Raw genomic sequence first — 21,521 nt, 5'->3', positions numbered from 1 at the left:
TAGTAAGGCATGTTTTGAAGTAAAATACATCTCAATTCTTTTTTAACCTCAAATTAACATCAGTGTGTCCTAAAACAAGACTAAATGGTGACAGGACAGGAATGAAATTTATATGAGACTCACCTGTTGCTCAGGAACAGAGTCTGTATTTTCGTCAATGTCCGACTCCAAAGGACCAAAGATTGCCAGATTGGAGTTGTTTTCTTCTTGATCTGCAGGACATAAGAAATGAGTGAAAATCAGTTTTTGGATAAAATGGAGATAAAAAAAAATATCACAATGTCTGTGTCAATGTACATGGATTGACCAAAACCTGAAGAATCGTCAGAAATAATTGTTTTTTTTGATTGGCGGTTTGGAGGGATCTCCAGCTCCTCCTCCTCCTCCTCCCTCCCATCTAGTCTGTGGGAAAAAAAGAAAAATACGTTTTATACTAGTGGTTCTGTTTAACTTTAATATAAAAGTAAACACGAACGCGTTTAAACATTAAGGAAGGTGTTTAATGGCAAATTAAGTTATTATCTAATCATTGGGTTTGTTGCTTTGTTTATATGTTATCAAATTTTTTATGATTTAAAGGTAGATTTAAAAAAATGTATTTTATTTTTATTTAATTAAAAGAAAGAAAAAATATTATTATATATTATTCCCATTGTTAAAAGTAGAGATGTCAAAATTAATGTATTAATCCAGTCGATGAATTTGTGAAGATCTTTATAAAATTTTAACTGATGGAAGGTTGACTTTGAATGTAACAGGTTTCACTTTTCAGGTGTTTACTGACACTGGCCTTTAACAAAACATTAAAAGAGCAGACTGTGTGTGGCATGTGTAAGTAAACGCATGGGCAAACTATGGCCCGGGGGCTAGATGCGGCCCGTTTGGCTTTTTAATCCGGCCCACCAAACTTGTCCAAATTATGTTACTAATTTCTATTTTCATTATATTTCTGACTTTCCTCTGCAAAGCCCACATTTCCCTAATAGATGGCACAGAAAAGGCTGTGCCATCGCGGGTCAAAACGTGTGTCTATGCCTGTGTTAGTATGAGTGTCGTTGCTCACCTGTCAATGAGGCTGAAACGTCTCTGGTTTCAACAAAAAACAGAACAAATGCACACCACCAAGTCAATCAGAGAAATGGATAGCTACAAAACTACTCTGTGTGATTGAATTTATATTAAACAAACCTTGGTGGCTGTGTGTGTCGTACTGCTGGAGGAGCTGGAGTCACCACTGAAAACAGACGCTCCTGTCGCTTTAGAGACATTTGACGAGATCAGAAATATTTAAAAAGTCTCTTAGGAACAGAAATGAGAATTGTTAGGGAAGAACCCACCATGGCTGTTCCTCTCACGTGATAAGGGAGCGTATTTGTCACAACACAAACTGAAGGGGACACGTAAGTCACTAACAGTGTGATACTACAATGCAACAAAGCATATTGTTGAAATGTGCATTTACTCACATAGAGATGGTAGTTGACAATCCATCATGGCTAACGTCACCTTCTTCTTCTCCATTCTTAGAGGACAGACAGAAAGGCATAGAGGAATAAATGCACAGAAATAATCAANATTAAAAGTAGGTTTAATATCTGTGGCTAAAGCTTCTTTCGTCACACTTTTGATGGTCTAGCTTTGTCCGGAGCCGGTCCAGATGACGAGGCCTTGGAGGAGGCTACATTAGCAAAGCTGCCGTTTTCTCTTCCTGACAAATAAAGATATGGGGTCAACACAAGAAAGACAGAAAAAAGTGCAAAACTCCCAAAAGCACAAAGTTACCTGGTAGTTTTTGGTAGTGGTTTTGACAGTACAACCTGATGCATGAAAACACATGGAAGAAGTTTGAAATTGTGATTGTTTTTTTTTTATTCGTACAGTACAATGTGGAGGGTGCACTCACACATAACTGCCTTTCTCTGAGTCATCGACCGTCGTGGCCCCCTCCTCAATAGCACAGGGGTAGTGGAAGGACTTACCACAGCATCTCACTTCGCAGCCAGCAGTGGCGCCTTTTTTCTTACACCTGGAACACTTCTGAAGTGAAAACAAACATGTCTAATGAATTACACCCATTCATGATTAAAAATTCATGAGAAACAAAATCATCCCATTATTTACCAGTCTACTTCCTCGCTTGACCTCCTCTGTCACATCCTCAACAGAGAAACCAAACAGATCATCGAACTGAGGTGAGTTCTCACAGCAAAGTCCAGAGGAATATAACTGTTAACACAAGATCAGACAACAGACCAAAACATGAAAAGAGAGTTCTAAATACTGTGTCATTGTAACAGTTAACATTTTATTCAGTTTTTTATCTCATAACACAATACAAATAAAAAATGTTCCAGATCAGAGTTAATGCAAACTCAACATAAAATATCCTCAAAATGACCAAAAAAGTGTTAAAACAAAAATGTGGATAAAGAATGTCTAGTCATTATAACAGTATTGACTACCATTCCCATACAGGCATTGATAGCTGACCTACAGGACTATATAAAAAAAAATAAAAAACCCATGGATTAAGCTGACTCTAGCCCAAATCAATTAGATTTGAGATTCAGGGATTTGACAAATACAGGAATAACAGCTTTATGAAAGATCAAAAAGGAAAATACATTATTTAGTTTTGAAATTTTCATGAGAAGCGCATGATTTTTATCGTTACTTGCAGCTTAGACATTACGTCATAGACATAACGTCTTCTTACTCTGACCTACTATGACCATAACTGTACTTTTTAATTTATTATGATTATCTATGACTATTTATTATGATTTATGTATTTTGTATGTTTACTGTAGCTGGATTGTCGATTGATTGACTCAAATTGTAAGTCGCTTTGGATAAAAGCCTCTGCTAAATGTAATGTAATGTCAATGACAAGATAAAACATATCAGACTCAAGTAAACATAAAGATATGAGTTTTACCTCAGGTGGCTGATAAACATGGAAACACATTCAACTCAATGTATTCAAACAAAATAGGAAATGGAGGGATGAATAGATATAATGGGAGAAGGTGAACAATTTGGATAATACAGTGATCCCTCTCCTCACAGTGGTTGCGTTCCAAGACCCACCGCGAAATGGTAAAATCCACGAAGTAGGGGCGAGATAGTTTTTATATAATTTACGTATATATTTACCCTTTACGAGCCCCCCCCCTCACGCTGTTACCAACCTCGCTAGAATGTATTACCCTTCCCACACAACTATATGCACAGTAGAGTTGTATAATGGAAAAGCATATTACGTAAATAAATTAAATACACGACACCGCGGCGGTTAGTGTTCAGCTGCAGGAGGGAGAGCACGGGAGTGGCGACGCAGGTGCAGCCCCGCACGCAGCTGAGCGCAATTGGAGTAATCCAGCCTCTCCATATATTAGTAGGAGGAGTAAAAGCCGGGCACAGCGCAGGAGCGCACAGTTTGGCTGGAAAAGCCTGATAACATATTTTAATACACCCTACCTACAATGTTTTTCGGAACTGTCACGTTCACTATAGGCCAGAGTTTGACTGTGTTTACTTTAGATCGCATACAGTTTGATGATGTATGCCAAATGGTTGAAATGGATGTATATGTTGCTGAATGTCAATAAAAAGATACATATTGCTATTTCATAAAGACCCACAATCACTTTTCTATTACACTTCCTGTTTTCATCCACAATCACAATGACCTCAGAAAAACTAGACCGTCAGCTTCATGCTCCTCGCTAACTGACGTTTAACTGGTTGTTTAACGCGGAAGAGAAACTACCATGCCATTTACCAGACAGTTTTGATGAGCAGTGATCTCATCTTTGGTTGACAGAGCCCCGGTGACCATCGTCTCCTCGGACCGCCGACAAAGTACACACAACACTTTACGGCTCATTCTGAGTTCGTTACCTCAAATAACGCCGTAGAATCGGCAATTACTACTTTGTTAAATCCCCTCAATGATCCTTCTGCTTCTTTGCAGGAATAGACCCGCCTAGTTTCTCTTAAGTGAGCGGTTGCCAGGTTACAAAGGGACGATCCCCCGTTTTACCGTAGAGATATCTGTGCACATGCTGTATATTACAATTTTACAGCTTCGATCAAACAAAACTCAAACAAACTGCTGTATGCAAACATGTAGTTAACAGATGGAGACGACTACGTCCAACCTAGTTCAACATCTGAAGCTGTACAAAGAACGATATGTTCTAAATAAAAGCTAGCCTAAGTCATATTTTAACCGTGCAGTTTAATCAATGAGTACAATCACAAACCACAAATAACATTACATCATAAACAACAAAATAATGTTGCCAAAAAATTTTTATCATATAACTCCCCCCAAAAAAATCCATAAAAAGCTGTGACATAATGTACACCAAAGAGTATCAATCATTACATAATAAAATTACAACTATATTAAAAACACAAAATAAATTTGACTCACCAAAACGTCCGATTAGTCGTAGACAAAATCCGTCCTCCTTTCCTTCCTTGAGTTCACTTCAATGGCTGTGTTGTACAGGTTATCCGTAAACAAGTCGTTTTCTATCGCCATCACTTCTAATGCTGAAAATCAAATCTGACCTGTCATATTTGTGGCATATATTTTAAATTACTTTGGGCTGAGAATGTCCGCTCGTAAACTGCGAAAACGCATGCAAGTTGCTACACACTAGCTTGCTCGATTCGAGGCTGGGCGTTCTTAGACCATCCAATGAAATCACTCAAACTGCTAACGTTGCAGTAGGTCAGCTAGGAGGTCTTGGTGTGGACATGGAGTGAACATACATCTTTAAGTTACTTTGACTGCAGCTACATAGAACTTAACTTAATATCACCAAATGTGTCTGAATAATGTGTTAATGTAATAAATTCAATTAATTTAAGTTTGAACTTTATTAAGAAAGACAATAAATTTACAAATAAGACAACTTCAATTAGGTCTGAAACTTTTTATATGTAAAAAAATTAGACACATCACCATTATCACTTAATGTACAATATAGCATCTCTCATAACAAACATTTCATGACAAACATATATTATCAAACAATATCTACATTCAGAGGGTGGTCCCAGCACTGGGAATAAGTTAGCGCTATACAAAGATCTCTGTTTATTCACACCCATAGGGAGTCAGAAGAAGAAGACGCCATAGCAGATCTGGAAAGAAAAGCCACTTACACACGGAAAACCTCAGAGGCACAAGCTGAGCATTATCAACGACAGCATAAGGACATAGACAAGTGACAACAGGAAAATAAATGAACCTTGAGGGTGTTTTCTTTCAAGTATTTTGTCATGTGAAGTAGTAAGATACTGGGGACATGTCTTAATGAAACATTTGTTCAAGTTGTGCAGGTTTGCCTCTATCCATACTTTTACCCTTGTACTTATGGTGGCATTGGGAATTTGAACACTGCTTCCTCAAATATTTTCCATTATGTCATTTTCTTAATGTGACCACAAATGGATGCTTCACTCAGGTCAGTCCTGCTGACCTGTATATTATGCATCTATTTAATAACTAATGAAGAGGACATGCATTAATTTAACACAGCCCTCAGGTTGCAAAAAAGAAAACTTTAAAGTAAATTCTCACTCGGTTGAGAGAGCAAATCGATATGAATGTTAAGTCTAGATTTAATTTATTTCACGCATTTAGAATATTGCTATTTAGGTTTCTATTTATGTGGAGTTAGGTGTAAAATAGAAGACTTCTGGTCTACATTCGCAGTTTGTCATTTGCAACCATAAAACTACTGAAATTTTCTGAAAGATGTTTAATGGACATAATTTCATCTTCATTCTGTCTTTTGTCAAAACTAAACCTGAAAGAAGATGTTACCGTGATAAAGAAGTGCTTTCAAGTTCAGGGTTTGATGTCGGAGAAGCTGGTGTAGGTCTCACTGCAGCTGGACGATGTGCTGAGGTTTCCAGAGCCACTGCCTTCTGTTACAGACACACGAAGAATGGAGATTTATGATTACAGAGATTTTAAACTGTTTTGAAAAACTTTATTGGTAATCTTTGTTTTAAATACCTGAGCTGGTGAGGGACTGACAAGACTTGGACTTTCCGATGAGCGTGATGAGATTGTTAGCAGCGATCCAGCCTTCCTTACAGGAACTTAGGTTACGCACAAACCTGCACAGAACCATTTAGAACAATGCAATTATGCATTGCATTAGGCATTTTATTTGTGACAAGTCGATACAAACGCTGTATTTACTCACCACTGTCCATCATCACCCTCTTTGACTAGCTGTACTATGTCTCCGCCCTTCACTGAGAGCTCCACAGCGCCCCCTTTGTCAAAGTCAGACATCACTGTGTACTTTCCAGCAGTCTGTAAAGTAGACATAAAAAATGCAGGAATAAAACAATAACACTTTTAATTATCCAAAAGAAACCCTTAAACATACATATATTTATACACATGTATATATATATATACATATATATGACATATTTTTGTCAATAGACCTCATTAAAATACATTTACAAAAATAAATAAACTTCAATGCATATTATGTACTATATTTCATATATATTACACATTTTATATTCCAAATTGTGCACATATTTTAGAAATATTTATAACTTTTTAGACACACATAAATAATGGTAGATTAAGCACAGAAACCCTTGATTCTGTCTCTGTTGTTTGATTCATACAAGACAAACAGACTTGCTCACCAGCTTCTTGCCACCATCTTCCTCTTGGTCAGAGTTAAGAGGATCTTCAGCACTGGAATAACCATCATGTTCCTCCGAAGCATCCATGGACAAAGAGGTTTTGTTCCAGCCTAAAAAAGACAACATTGTTGTGTTTGATTGCAACTTTCAGATACGGGTTTGACAAGGAGGGAGAGGACTATGAGTGTGAAAAGCTGAAATAGAAGTTTGAGGTTAGAACAGCCGATCCCAGGAATACTGGTAAGACACAACCAGTGCTACAGCTAAACCATGATCTCTGCGAGAAAGACATGCAGGGTGGAGAACATCTAGAGTGCAGAGTCTGATTAGACATGGGACAAAAAGAAACAGGCAAAAGGTTATTCATTTGACTACAATTTGTATTAATCCCAAGAAAACCTCCCCAGGTTGGCAGAGGAAAAAAACTTGGTAAACTAGCAGCCTATTCCAGTGTACCTCTCCATTTTGTGCTTAATAGACTAGAGGTGCTGAACCACCTGGTCCTGCTCAGGTGGAGGGGAGACGGACCTGCATCTGAGGGACAGGAAGTAACAGCTGGTCACTCAGCAGCACCTACATCAGCTGATTCAATCTGGCTGAGTTCAGCATGAACATCTAAAGACAGTGAGGGAAAGAAAATGATTCAGCTGATCCTGGACTGTTCTTTACTGACCTCTGAAGCCAAATGGTGTCGGGTCACTCTGTCGTTTGGACTTGTGGTCAGGGCTGGTTGGAGATCCTAGTTGTGGAAGGAAGAAAGAAGAACGTGATTCTAGATATTGCCCTTAACAAATATAAAATCACAGACAACATTTCCATGAGAAGCAAAAAAAAAAAATGTGGAAGAGAAATGAGTAGAAAACTGAGAGACAAAGACAAACTAAAGTGTTACTATAGCACAACAAGGTTGTTTAATCCTATTTGAATGTTTTCACTGATCTGAAATCAAGAAATGAGTGACATCTAGCGGTGAAAGCTTTTTACAAATCTTTTAATCTGTAATTTAGCGTCCTCTTTATATTATTATTATATATTTAAGATACCACGACAACAATTTATAACACTGAAAGTATGCCATAGAATAGCCCTAAAAGTACCTAAATGTGGGCTAAATTTTAAAATATACGAATACAATGAAGAATTAAAGAATAAAAATATTGAGCGGCAGAAAAGTTATTATGATCGAGTAAAAGATAACTGAGAAAAAGAATTAAAAGGTCAGCATTGTCTAAATTTGGGTGCAGGTATATACCAAAAAACGTACCCAAAAATGAGTTCCCATAAAAACTCTAACTATAAAATACAAACATTGAAGTACTTTTAAAAACATTCCTTGAGGGAACTTTAAGGTTTTAGTTTTAACAGTAGATAACACCAACCATCTCTCCCAATCATCAAAAGTACCTCTAATTGTATACTTGTATACTATTTGGTTTGTATACTAAGAAAATAGCAAATAAAAAAATCTCTTTTTTTAATACATATCTTGGGGAGAATTATTTTCTTTTGATTTCTATACACAAAAAACAAACAAATAATTAATATTAATAATAATACACTGGTGGAAACTCCTTGTCCTACACTGAACAGAAACACAACGACGATGAGGTGATGTTTTATGACATGGTAGGAAAACGACCTGCAGTTACCTTTCTGAGCTTTGAGGTTACTGAAACCCTGTAAAGTAAAGCGCTTTTTAGCCACAGCGGCTCTGTCTGAGGTGGGGCTGGTCACAGCCTCATTATCTGACCCAGAGGAACAAAAACAAGAATACAAGGCAGACAGAAGGACAAGAGGAAGGGTGGGAAAATAGGAGGTAAGGAAGGGATTATAGTTAGTTAGGAGGACATAAAATGTTTCCTCAAAGTGTGTAGACAAAGAAAACAGAGAAAGGAGCGAAGGGAAAAGTAGTACTGCTAGTCGTAGTAGTGCATACAGTACAAACACTAAAGACACATTAGATGAAGTTAAGACTCCTGTCTTTGTTTATGTGAATCTAATTTCACCTTTGTTTTGGGGTTTTGTTGATGAAGTAGAGTTGACATCTAGACTACAGGACTCCACTTTCTTTTCTTCAGCTTTTTTGAAGCTCCTCTGACCAGTCCTGAAAGAACTGAGGGTGAACATAAATATAAATTAAACACCAATAACTCCCTGGACTATAAATACTTTGAAATGATTTCTTGTGGTGGATCAACAGAGCTTGAAGACCAGACCACACTCACCTGTGACTCACTGTTCCACTAGACCCAGGAGTAAACTGGGAAATTTGGTCTGGCGCCCTCTGTTTGCTGGCTATACACCCGAAGATGGTGGAATAAAGACAAAAGGTCACTCTCTATTATTATTACAACACCACTTATCTCGCTTGCTTTTTGTAAAATAAGTGCAAAGTTGACATAAACATTTTCCCTACCTCTGCATGCTTCCAGTTGAGTTGTCAGAACCTTCCTGATTTCATTCACCCATGTAGTTTTCACATCAGTTGATGGAGCCTTGAGAAAACAGTACGATGTAGAATATGTATTTTGTCAACTCCATAGATCCCTCCCTCAAACCAAAGAGGAACAGCTAAGGTTGAAAAGTTTAGAGATCTGCTACTTCTCATGTTGGAGAACAAGCAGACAGAGAATAGGGAAAACACATAGACAGTCCAAGGACATAGTGAACTAGGACATGCCAAAGGAAAAAAGAAAAAATGACATGTTGATTTATGTGTGAACATACCTGAACAATATAAACCTCTTCCCTTGAGTTGCTCCAGATTTCAAACTTCTTGTTGTCTCCCTTTGCATTTTCAGTGATGCCCACAGCACTCATCTGTTAAATGAAGAAAAAACAAACTTAAAGAAATCACAGCCTCTAGAACATAAAGAGTTACACCACGCTCAGTGGTCCTCACACTCAAAGACTGCTTGAAGCTGTAGGACGGAGCTTTCTCATAGCCCTCTCCATTCTCCTCCCTTCTCTTGCAAAACAGCAGGGCTTTCTCATGGAGGAAGAGGTGTCTCTGCATGGGCTTAAATCGGGCCAAGTCCTTGACCTTGGCATGACCTTTCTTATGCTCTGTCCAGACACTGAATGAGCCCTGCATCAACAGTTTTCCCAGCTCACTCAGATTACCCTAAGAAAAGGGAAATGTACATTAATACAATGTAGTACAGTTATTTAACTATTCAGTGTAAGTTATTTGATCCTAAGCCTACTGATGTTGAAAGTAAAAATTCTGATAAAAACAAAATCCAAATATATTCTGGAAATGATTGACATATAGTTGTATAAACATTATCACCAATGCAAACAGGAACTGGGTCATATCTGATTTATTGTTATTCTTGTCCATGCACCACCCCTATTTATTTTTCTGCCACTCCTTGTTCCTCATAGTACAGTAATATATATAATACATCCGCCATTTGTCTTCTTGGTGAGGATTCTATCGATAATTTTACCTCATATCCTGTAATTGCTATGAGATGCATGGAGTCATTGACAGCCTTTAGAATCCCCAGGATGGAGGTCAGCGCCTCCTGCAAGTCATCTGCTCCCTCACAGCTTTTACTGTACTTTAGCATTTCCTGCAGTGAACAAAACATGACACAATTGTCATAAAAAAGACAAACACAATTTAAATGCCCAGTCATAACAGAAGGCATCGTACCTTCAGCAGTAGCTGATATTTGGTGATCCTCTGAACAGGTTTCAGCAGATAAGAATCCAAACCCAGTTTATGTTCCAGCTTTTTTTGGCACTCCTGACAAGTCAACAAGAAAAAAATTAAATTCAAAAACACACAAAAAACACAAAAATAAGTGAAAACCTCAGTAGAAACAAAGCGATTACCTGGAAGAAGGCACAGTCTGAGCACTGTCTCCAGAGGCTTTCAGAGCGAGGCTTATTGTGACAGTATTTCTCATAAATCTGCAGATCTGTCATCTGACGAAGAGAAGAATGGGAAAACATTTTTTTGTTCAATAACCTGCATCCGCACAACTGAAGTCAAATATGAAAAAGACACTCAACTCACCCTCTCCAGGAAACACCTCCCGACTAATTCTGGGCAGTCGGTGTACTGCTCTAGTTCACGGAGAAACGTCCTGGAAACAATGAAATCAGACCAAAAAGACAATTAAAATTCATATACCAGTGAAATCAGCTTCTAGTAAAAACCTCAGTAATTGGCTAAATGGGTTCTAGTGGTTTCTTATTAAACTAAATGTTAATAGAAACATGGAAATAGGGTTACTTTTCTTCAAAATTACACCAATATTATACATGGTCTGAATATACACCAATATTTTTTTCAATAAGTGATTATTTATATATTTAGCCGAGTGCCTAAAGTTTAAAACCAAGTCAAGTCACTGGACTTACAACCATAGACTCAGGACCACGTTTCATAAGGTCAAGTCTATACAAGTTCCCAGGGTTTTTTTTAGTCCAGGTTACTTCCATTTGTTTCCTGGAGATCAACACTGCAGCTTTATTTAACTGAGACTAACTACATCCATTTTTTATACAAAACCCCTGATTAAAATGCTTTGTCGTCCAACAACAGATGGTGCTCATTCACCTCTTGTGAAAGTGGTAAATTTCGGGCATGTTGCCAAACAGAACCTCCTTTTTGTTCTGCAACGCAGCAGGGATTATGTGAGACATGGCTGGATTATCCATCTCTGCCGCATATCCCTGTAACACACACACACACACACAAGTACACATGAAACTACTGACATAGTGTAGGTGTTAATGACACCTCCTCTGGGCTGAAACCACACCTGTAAGACACAGAGTAGCTCCTCCACGTAAGCTCTCTCAGTGTCCAGCAGCTCATTCATGACATGCCTGCAGAGAGAGAGAGAGAGATCAGACAGAGCATGTGCAGTAGCGAGAGAGTGACAGTGGATGGGGAGGGCTACATGCATGTGTGTGTGTGTGTGTGTGTGTGTGTGCACACGGTCCATCTGCTGCTGTCATCTGAGCACGGATAAAGTGAAAGTGACCGATTCCAGCTCCTCACCTCCTCAACACAGCCAGGTTTTCCTCCTCCTCTGACAGGGAGACGTGTCGGCTGCCGCTGTCACCGTTAGGCAGTTGGCCATTTCCCTGGGTATCAATACGTAACACATGATACAAAGTGGAGACACGGAGCGAGTACACTTTAAAATAAGGACGCCAACACTCACTTTCTCACAGTTGGTTCCAGAGTCTGTGTCTGAGCTGTTCTTCTCCTGCTGGGCTTTGTGAGCTGTGGATGAAGACACAAAGTGATGGTTTTAATTTGCTAAAATAATTAACTTACAAAGACTTTAAATTTTGAACGACTTGATTTTTCTTCTGACAATGTGATTTATTAAAAAGTTTAGATTCCTAGGCTACAGACGGACTGAAGTCCAAATAAAAAAGAAGCCTTGTTCAAGTAGAGAAAGTTGTTAGTTGTTCACTGCTACTTTTACTACTGAGCTTTACCATTAGAACTACATAGTTACATGTATTTCTTATTCACTGTGTTTGGTAAGGACTGACCAGGTGAGCTGATTGGAGATTTGATGAAGGCCTCAGGTCTGGGGGCCACAGGTTGCACCGGCCTGGTTTGTTTGGCCGCCAACTTCTTCAGGCTGATTCGCCTCTTATCGAACATCTCTTGCATGGACGTCTGCTTCTGGAAAACCTTCTCCACTTGGTCCTGAGGCATGGAGAGTTATCAATTATCCACATTAAAATGTAACGCTCGGAAAATTATGTAAATGACCACATATCTGTGCTCAATCTATTAGCCTTGAGCAGCTTAGCAGCCGTTCTCATGTATTTAAGGTACTATTGTTTTATGTGCTCTTACCCTGAATTGCTGGTTGAGCACTTCATCATATTCCCTCCAGATGGTGCTCAGGTCTGTCAACTGGTTCTGGCTTGCATTATCCAGATAACGCTCCAGCTCCTGCAGCGCTAACTCTGCTCCCTCATGAGACTGACATTTGTCGACCGGCTGAGACGCCAACAGGTAAATACCATCATCCACCCACTTGGACACCTGAGGAAGAGAGGGTGATTACTTTAATCATAAACTAATGCAAAAAAGGAGAAAACATTTATTTAATTAAGTGTGTTGTTTGTAGCTCACCCTCTGCAGGTACTGATGTAGCTCCAGGGCTTTTTGGAGATGACCTTTTTTAGTCTTCAGACAGAAGCTGACATTTTCGCTAAACGTTCGGAGCTCGCTGCATTTGGGCTGAATGGAGTCTTCGGCGTAATGCGAGTTCTGTATAAGTTCATCACCCTCCCGAGACAAGGCCAAGGCTGTGCTCAGCACCTCCTGTTGATCAGCGGACAGTGAACTTTACATTCAATACTACATTTATATTGTATATTGCATCAAAGGAAAGAGCATGATATGAAGTTATATTTTTATATCATATATCAAACAGTACTAGGGAAAATTTGGTTTATTTCTCTAAAAGAAGCAGCGACAGAAACATGGTCAAGTGGATTAAACCCACATTAAACTGAGATAGAAAGCAGACAAACTTCCTTAAACACGGACATTACCGAGTTCTACAAAAGGGGTATACTATTCTTTGCCACTAGGTGTGCTGTAGTTAAAGATGGAGGTCTGTGAGAACCCAGGTTCTACTTACACAAATTTTTTCCTCGTATGAGCTGAGTTCACAGAAGTTATGTTCATCGTGAACATGGCTGACTCCAACCTCAGAGTAGGCTGCTAGTTTATCAGACACCTGATCCAGCAGAGTCCTCACCTGCAGCAGAAAGCCGGCACAGAGAGAGAGGATCACGTTTACATGTTGAATCCAGCCCACGGAGGATCTGCGCTGCAGCCGACCGCCTCCTACTCACCTCTCTGTAGTTGTGCTCAAAGTGACGCAGTTGGAGACACTGCTCTAACTTGGTCTTGTGTCTCACCCAAAATTCATCGAAGGCCCTTTCAGTCTCATCCAGCTGAGATAAAAGTCTGAGCAGAGACATAGGTAAGGTTTAGTTTAGAATGAGCAGATAATAGAGGAAAAACTGCGGTCATGACATTTTGAGAGATTTGATGGAAATCTATGCATTACTGATGACAGAGCATTTGGTACTGTAATTTGTTGTAATGCTCAGATAACTAGGAGTGTGACAAAGACTCCTTTAAGTTGTCTCAAGCACCAAGAGAAAAAAAAAGATTAAACATACACTATCAAAAATAACATTGTGACAGTGACATACTAAAACATGTCATTAGGACAGATCACATGAAGCAATGATAAAGTATTTCAAATGAATAATCAAAGAATAATTGAATTGGTCGACATGTTATTGTTTTTTTACTTTGTCATCATACAACAAGGCCCAGTCATGTCAATGTACATCAACTAGAGCTGGGCGTTAACATAGGAAGAATAAAAGACAGTGAGTCACATTTGAAAACAAAAGACACAAATGTGCAACTGTGTGAATTTACCTACTGATTTGACAGTTAAAATCACAGGACTGTTGTGAGAAAAAATATCTATAACTCTGCCTTAATAATGTTCTTAATGAGGTGGGTTAAAAAAATGCTCACTCAAAGATCAAACATATGCTCAGCCACAAAATAACAGCTGCCTCATAACTAAATATTTTTTGTGTCAGTTAAAACACAAGCTTGAGACTTCAATTAATATTGTAAATCTAATAAAGATAACTTTAGTGACAACATTAATATAATTTGTTGTCACCTGTCTCGCTCATTGACTATATATTTTTAATGAAAAATAATCCATAATAACCCCTGATCTCCAAACTTCATTCTGTAACATGCAGAACTACGATAACGCAACTTTCAGAGTTTTACTTTTGCAACTGTATGGATGGACAATTTATTTTCTTACCTCTGAACAGTAGCCAGATTCTCCAGCTCATCCTGGTTCATATTGTGATCTGGATTCCGAGCCAAAGGTTCATTGATGCTCTCCAGGATCCGGCTGCCCTGACCCAGGGCCACCTGCAGATCCTCCTGCAGACACAAAAGAGAAGATGAGGCTGGAAAAAAAAATTCAAAACCAAATCAACTTCATACTTAAGGTGATATTGTGAAGCTTTTACCTTCATTTTGTCTTTCTTTTCCGTGTGTGTGCTCAGCAGGATACTGGTGGCCTGGATCTCATTGGGGAGTTCAGTTTCAGCCAACTCTGTTCCAAACAACTGTAGTGTCTGTGCTGTTTTCTTCACCATCAGTGCAAAGCCTTCAATCGCCTGAAGTTAGAAGAAGCAGACACGACACTGAGCAGTGACAAATAAAGAAATGTTACATTTGTTGTGGTTAAGTGCAAACGGTACAGAAAGTAATTCTTACATAAGTACTTCTAAGTCACTGAATCAGGACAGAAATACACTTTTATGTCCTGACTTTTATGTTACAAATATTTCAAAGACAGTTTAGATCATTTACAGGGGAATTTAATCATTTTGTGTTCATGTATTTCTAATTAAACACACATGTAGTTTAAAAAGAAACCTAAAAGGGAATTTTAAATCAGATTTTACAAGAGTAAATTTAACCCTTAAAATTCTCTACTAATTGTATAGACAGAAATTCAAACGTATGACTTATATATGACTTCATCCTCTCCTTTATTTATATTTTTTAATCCATCTCCCTTTATTAACACAATAAAGCTTTATCTAATTTATCCTATATTTAATTTCTTTTTATATTGTCATATATTCTTCTTCAGTCCATATTTTCTTCACTGTGTGCCTGTGTATTACATACGGTTCGGTGAGAGATCCATTTGTCATGGCAGTACTCCTGTGTTCCTCCAAGTTCACGTGTGAGCTGAGAGCGGTCGATGTAGGAGTGAAGCTCAGTGACAGAGCTCAGCATGATCACCTAAGTCAGGACAACATTGACTTCATTATAATACAAATATAGTATTCCGAGGTTAATGTATGTCTTCAGAATGATTTCATTCCTCATCCTGTATTATTTATCTTCATTAATATTTCAAAAAGGGCTACAGAGGTGGACCACACGTACCGGAACCTTCATCTTGAACTCATCTTTGTTGAACTTGAAGAGGATGTCCGACAGTGCGCGCTGCAGAAGTGTGTTAGGTCTTAGTACCAGAACCAGCTGGAGGTTCCCCGGGAAGGAGCCCTGAGAACAGAGAACGTCTTTTACAATTTTTTCATTGCTTTGTGTCTCCCTCTTCATGTATTCAAGTAAATTGCTATGAAAACAAGTAGAAGGGGTGTGTGTGTGTGTTTGTGTGTGGGGAGGGGGGCAGGGGTGTAGGACACCGTGCTGTGGTAGGAACATTGATCTTCAGGTCCCTGAGATGCCTCAGTGTGAATGAGGCAGATAAAAACAACCACCAGCAGAAGGACACGTTCAAACAAAGGAATTCAGGCTGTTGTTTAACCAAAATGACACACGAGCAGGGATTTTAATTTTTCAACCTCTGCACATTACCGCAGAGCAAAGACTAGAAACACAGATTCATAAAACACGTGTCTCTTTAAATTTTGTACATTTAATAAAAGCACACACACACACACTTTCTGACAGATTCCCACTGAGAGATCCATAGGAGCTGCTGTAGAATCAGGCTGATGCGACAGCAGGTACTGGTCCTCTTTTAGTGTTGCTACAATGTTGGCTAAGCTACTTTAATCAGCTAATGACTAGAACGGATGGTTTGGCTGATTGGCCGAAGGTTGAAGGATGCTTGTCTTAGCAAAAACATAAATGGTAATTAGACACTCTTGATTATATCAGGGGACGTGGAGCTCAGAATAAACTCTCATTTGAATGAACAAACAAATTCTGTCTGTTGACAATAAGTCAGTGCAAAGAGACATTAATCAACCAGATAAAAACAACATTTTCCAATACTGTCTCCTACAGCCTCTTTAGAAGTGCTTCAAGGTAAGCAAAGGCTAACACTACAGACAACAATACAACTAAAGATGACTTGAGGTGATTATAGATAACAGCTAATGTCATTTAGATTAAACCAAAAAGGCTAAACAGTGTAAATTAAAAAGCCAAAACGTGCTTGTCAAAAGATAGCAAATGGTTTGTTTAGAAAATACTAAACCCTGTGTCATAGCTGAAATGTAGTGGAGTTAGCTAGAATATTATTTCTTTGCTAAGATACCAAATGATTACAGTAGAAATAGACCAAACACATGAATATGACCATTACAAATTATACACCATACTCTGTTAACTATTGCTCTGGTGATACGATTTGCATTTTTCTACCACTGTGAGAACTTTCTGTAATCCAATAATTATAACCTACATTTGACTTTTCACCCCAGTCTTAACCTCAAATATAGAAAATACAAGGACTGGACAGAATGTCCTCACAGGACTGCGTCGGAGCATGTCCTGGAAAATATTGAACAACAAACATATGTACACACACACAGAGCGGTGTATGATAACTTTGGAGATGAACACTGCAGAGTTAGAACTCTAAACTATAAAAACACATTATTGTCAGACATGTTTTTCCTGAACAAGCACAACTGCAAATCATGTATGACACGTATAATAACAGGTGTAATTGATATATAAAGACACACAGAGACAAAGACTTCTGTGTCTACAGGACAGTCCATAGTCCACACACATAGACAGACTTAATATCCCCAAGTAAGCATGCATCAACTTCTAATCCATCTTCTACACACAGACACAAATCAGCTGGGGGATTTATTTTCCATTAACATGTATTTAGCAGTGTGGCTTTCCCACCACAAATAGGACATTATTACGGGGTTGACTGAACGCCCCCCATTACCACTGTCAGTCTGTAAACGTCGCACACGTGGGATTAATAAAGCTTGATTCAATTTGAAATGAGTCAGTGGGCCCCTCTGGAGACTCAGGGCAGTGACAAGTCAACTCCAAAATTGCACAGTTACTGCAGCAGAAATCTGGAGTAAGTGCGAAACAAACCATGAAATAAGCGTTTGTTTTCATAGACTGCATGGGTGTGTACTGTAGGAAGCAGCAAGGTTACATGAAATCTCTTAATACCATAACATTAAAACAACATGATCAGGAGCAGAGAGGGTACAATATAAAGAAAGAATTCAACAAATTATATCAATTGGAAATTATAAATAATTTTAGTAAAAATAGATTAGGCAGGACTGCACTTTTCATTAAGATTTTATGCTTAATGTAAATGACAACTGGACCATCAACTGAATTACCTTTTATTGATACTCCATATAATCTATAAAGATTAGACTTTAATTAACATTTATTTAGATGTAAATTAAAAAAAAATCCAGCACACTGTTGACTGTGAACAAATTAAATTGGTAAATCTTTTAGTATGAAATGTTTTTTTTTTTTTAAATTGAACATAAGATTGATAGGAAACAGGAGTCAGACATAAATAGAAGCATGTGTTTAGTTTCTACTGCCGTGACCAAAAAAAAAAAACCCACATGGCACACAGTAATGAGTTTTAGGGGGAGAGTTAAAGGTTGGGCTAAGCACAGGCTGGTGGGGGGGCTGTTTAATAGAGCTGGAGAACCTCCAGGTGACCCAACAAATGTCTTCTCCTCATGGTGATTGGAGTTGCAGGGGCAAAACCTTAACCATTTTCAGGTTCTTTTGATTGAATTTTGTTTTGTTTTTTTGCATAAGCACATGTGCAGATGAACTTACTGCAATACGAAGCAGGGTCCCCTTAACAGCTGCCCATCTGTCCTGCCGACGATCAATGACCAGGATGAAACCAACGCCTGTTGATGACAAACTGGAACAAACACAGAGAGGCAGGAATTAGATCACTGTTCCACTGTTGTTCTGCTGTTGTTGACTTTTAAAGGGTATAATGTAATTTAATTGTTTTTCGAGGATCAGCCAGTCTTTTTAATATTCACATAGTGATTTTGATTACCACCACATGAGCAAATAGTACACACTACAACATCAAATACACACAGACACTTTTGGCACACGGGGCCAAAGTTCTCAGACTGTAAACCACATGGTAATGTCATCAATGATAAAATTGTAATCAGTGATCAAGACAGAGCTCTTTATTTACCAACAATGCTTTGCATCATCAGTAACTGTTTTTCTCTGAGATATATTGATTTTAATTTAGTTTTTCTTCTTGCTTAAGAATTTGTTTCAGCCTAGAACTGCGTTCCCATTTTTCAAATAAAATAACAACACTATCACCACTAACGCCATTACTTATTTTTCATTTATACTTTTAGTCCAAAACATTTTCATCACAATAATAGCCAGCAGCAAGATTTCATTTATTTGTAGCAAAAAATAATGTCTTTGTATCCCTATAATGTTTGAACATGTATTAGATTCTATCTATCAAATACCAAACGTAATTTTGTAACATTTAACTTTCCAAACCACAAGAGCATTTAGAAAAAGCCTGGTTATAAAACCAATAATAAATCATTTATGTTTACAGTGCACAATAGCAGCCTAAGACATGACTCCAGGGGTGGACCACAGCTCATCTTATTCAACCTAATACACATTTTTAAATAAAACCCAGCAAATACCTCTCATTCACAATGACCTAAAAATGACACATTTGGTGGAAAACAGACAAACAACAAAAGGCAACCAGTCCCATCATTTAAACCGCTTTTAAACCTAAACAGAAACCACGTCACCGTCAGCCTGCAGCCTTCTACTGACTCTCTTGCCTTGCATAAGAAACGGTTTCTTTCAGATCATCAACGACAACTCTTTAATCCATCAATTGTCCATGTGCCTACCTGTAAACATGATGCACCTACAAACCGCCGCTCCGTCTGTACATTCACTCCAGAAAGATCCCAGTGGTTAGGTCATATTCATCCCTTTGCCCCTACTGTGATTCAATTCACTAGATGAACATCACACGAAAAATGAATCTGGATTAAAAAATAAAGACGAAAACGTCTAGCGTCTAAAATCCCAGTGTGCTGCAGCCGCGGAACAAGGAGGCAGAAAAGACAATCGCCGAATCCAGCCTCTGATTCCTCATCTCTAACCCATCCAGCTATGGAAGAAAGAGCTGCTGGGATACGAGCCAATGAGGCAACGATAGCAGATTTGACAAGCGGCACTGTCAGCCAATCAGAGAACCTTTACCGATGAGGGTGGAACCAGCCACACAGCGAGAGCACCAATGTAAGAGAATGGAGAGTGCATTGTTTATCCTTGTCTTTCTCTGTACTAAACACACAGACATTTGTGCGCCTTTCCTTCCCTTTCCATCTCTCCTCAGCTCTTCTTTCATTATTTTTTCCACAGACAAGGCAGCTTTTAAATAAAACAGAATGCATTAAATCTAATGTGCAGGGGCGGAGGGGGAGGTGAATGAGAAGGTGAAACAGGGAGGGCGGGAGTAAGAGCTTTTTATGCCTTAAAGACATTTCTATCTAATGTGATGAGAGGGAGGTTGATGACCATACAGTTACACAGGGACAGATAAAACCTAATAGAGGAACATGAAGTGGTTCTTTTTATAGTGGCTATTAAAACACACGTGTTAGTGCCTCATCATTTTAACACTGTAGCAAATGTATTGCTTTTATTTTCAAAATATTAACTTAATTTTTAAAAATTCGAAATCAAACATGTAAATCCTGCCAGAAGGTTGTGGCCTGACATGTGTGAAAGAATGCTCCATAAATTGCTGAAGGTCAAAGGCTGTGAAGGCACCCCACACAGAGAGTGGATGCAGATAGAGTAGAATTAGCTGCATGAGACACTGCAGACTCTGCAAAACACATCAGTGCCAACTCTTCTCTCTCTCTCTATTCCCTCCCTCTGTGGAGGTTAACAGGGCAGAACACATGACGGCTCCGGGCTGAAACAGGAACAAGGGCAGAGGATGGGTGGTTCATGGGCAGAGTGCAAAACCAACAAAGGCAAAAATATTTGAGGGAAATGTATATTTATGGAAGACTGCCAGTAGGTGGCAGAGGATACTTCGCCATTCCATAAAGACATGGAATGTGCTGAAACAGGAGAAGAGGCATTTGAATTCTGCATTAATCAGACGACCAAAACCTAATCCACTTTTTTTTTATCAGTCCCCTGCAGACTGTCTGTATACACATGGGTAGAGATGATGGGGGAGGGGAGAGAGCTAGAAAACCATCTTCTAAAAATCAACAATATCCTGTTCTTTTTTTACTATTCATTTATATTATTTAATAAGGCTTGCAGTAGCATTTCTCCTTTATTTACCATCTTGGATTTTCTACAAAGGAAGTATAGTTTGTAAAACTGGTGCATAATAGACACCACATTGACTTTCATACCATTTAAATTAACAAGATGTGTTCTGAAATCACTGAGGGAGACTGTATGCTTGGTTCTAAATCCAAGTAAATATGGTTTACAAGTGTATAAGTTCTCCTCCTCCTTCACAGCCTGTGGAGGTTACTGCTCATTTCAGGGAGGGTCAGGTCCTGAAAACACAAACAGATGGCTGCAGATACCTGAGGGACCCAGAACCTTTAACCAAGAACGGTCCACAACTGGGGGCCAATGTCCTACATCTGTTTATTATGTCCTCGAACAGCTGTCACTGGGTTTGAAATGAATATGTTTAAATCAATATTAATTGACGGCATCATTCTGAAAATTCTTCTTCACCAAAGCTGTGGCTTTTTACATAATTAAAACATAGGTCAGATTCCCAGTTCTGTGCTACAGTGATGGAGGCATAAATTAGATAGAGAGAGAAAAAATTCAATTCAGTGAAATAAAAAATTAAACATAAATGTTTAAGAAAACATTAACCATTAAAATAATTGAGGATTAGAGATATAATAAAATCATTAGGTTATTGAAA

At 38.5% G+C, this 21,521-nt stretch overlaps 2 protein-coding genes across 10 annotated transcripts in view; both read right to left on the bottom strand.

Annotated features, from left to right (window-relative positions):
* The window catches only part of phf11 (PHD finger protein 11), a 959,893-nt gene extending 955,555 nt beyond the window's left edge, over positions 1–4,338 (bottom strand). Inside the window, exons 1-11 of one of the 4 annotated variants that reach the window (XM_025064091.1) lie at positions 3,785–4,338; positions 2,122–2,226; positions 1,904–2,037; positions 1,783–1,817; positions 1,623–1,708; positions 1,467–1,522; positions 1,338–1,387; positions 1,189–1,256; positions 1,064–1,086; positions 308–402; positions 124–212 (exon numbers count right to left, since the gene is read on the bottom strand). In XM_025064091.1, coding sequence (XP_024919859.1) covers positions 124–212; positions 308–402; positions 1,064–1,086; positions 1,189–1,256; positions 1,338–1,387; positions 1,467–1,522; positions 1,623–1,708; positions 1,783–1,817; positions 1,904–2,037; positions 2,122–2,226; positions 3,785–3,889 — 846 coding nt within the window. In that variant the 5' untranslated portion in view covers positions 3,890–4,338. The remainder of the gene's footprint in view (positions 1–123; positions 213–307; positions 403–1,063; positions 1,087–1,188; positions 1,257–1,337; positions 1,388–1,466; positions 1,523–1,622; positions 1,709–1,782; positions 1,818–1,903; positions 2,038–2,121; positions 2,227–3,784) is intronic. The other 3 variants (XM_025064089.1, XM_025064088.1, XM_025064090.1) reach the window with 3 other exon arrangements.
* Positions 4,339–4,878: 540 nt separating this feature from the next.
* The window catches only part of LOC103391721 (guanine nucleotide exchange factor DBS), a 36,054-nt gene continuing 19,411 nt past the window's right edge, over positions 4,879–21,521 (bottom strand). For 4 of the 6 annotated variants that reach the window (XM_008328106.3, XM_017039691.2, XM_017039686.2 and 1 more), the window contains 29 exons: positions 18,362–18,452; positions 15,707–15,826; positions 15,443–15,559; positions 14,773–14,922; positions 14,559–14,683; positions 13,549–13,663; positions 13,332–13,451; positions 12,818–13,009; positions 12,536–12,727; positions 12,223–12,382; positions 11,883–11,944; positions 11,717–11,802; positions 11,475–11,541; positions 11,270–11,385; positions 10,724–10,793; positions 10,540–10,632; positions 10,358–10,450; positions 10,149–10,274; positions 9,599–9,820; positions 9,424–9,516; positions 9,113–9,191; positions 8,922–8,991; positions 8,703–8,809; positions 8,346–8,441; positions 7,370–7,435; positions 6,697–6,806; positions 6,234–6,346; positions 6,041–6,144; positions 4,879–5,949 (listed from right to left, as the gene is read on the bottom strand). In XM_008328106.3, coding sequence (XP_008326328.1) covers positions 5,870–5,949; positions 6,041–6,144; positions 6,234–6,346; positions 6,697–6,806; positions 7,370–7,435; positions 8,346–8,441; positions 8,703–8,809; positions 8,922–8,991; positions 9,113–9,191; positions 9,424–9,516; positions 9,599–9,820; positions 10,149–10,274; positions 10,358–10,450; positions 10,540–10,632; positions 10,724–10,793; positions 11,270–11,385; positions 11,475–11,541; positions 11,717–11,802; positions 11,883–11,944; positions 12,223–12,382; positions 12,536–12,727; positions 12,818–13,009; positions 13,332–13,451; positions 13,549–13,663; positions 14,559–14,683; positions 14,773–14,922; positions 15,443–15,559; positions 15,707–15,826; positions 18,362–18,452 — 3,235 coding nt within the window. In that variant the 3' untranslated portion in view covers positions 4,879–5,869. The remainder of the gene's footprint in view (positions 5,950–6,040; positions 6,145–6,233; positions 6,347–6,696; positions 6,807–7,369; positions 7,436–8,345; positions 8,442–8,702; positions 8,810–8,921; positions 8,992–9,112; positions 9,192–9,423; positions 9,517–9,598; positions 9,821–10,148; positions 10,275–10,357; positions 10,451–10,539; positions 10,633–10,723; positions 10,794–11,269; positions 11,386–11,474; positions 11,542–11,716; positions 11,803–11,882; positions 11,945–12,222; positions 12,383–12,535; positions 12,728–12,817; positions 13,010–13,331; positions 13,452–13,548; positions 13,664–14,558; positions 14,684–14,772; positions 14,923–15,442; positions 15,560–15,706; positions 15,827–18,361; positions 18,453–21,521) is intronic. The other 2 variants (XM_025064039.1, XM_017039687.2) reach the window with 2 other exon arrangements.

This window comes from Cynoglossus semilaevis, chromosome 16 (genome assembly GCF_000523025.1).
Source record: "Cynoglossus semilaevis isolate Cse_v1.0 chromosome 16, Cse_v1.0, whole genome shotgun sequence".
NCBI lineage: Eukaryota > Metazoa > Chordata > Actinopteri > Pleuronectiformes > Cynoglossidae > Cynoglossus > Cynoglossus semilaevis.
This window is presented reverse-complemented; position numbering and strand designations above follow the sequence as displayed.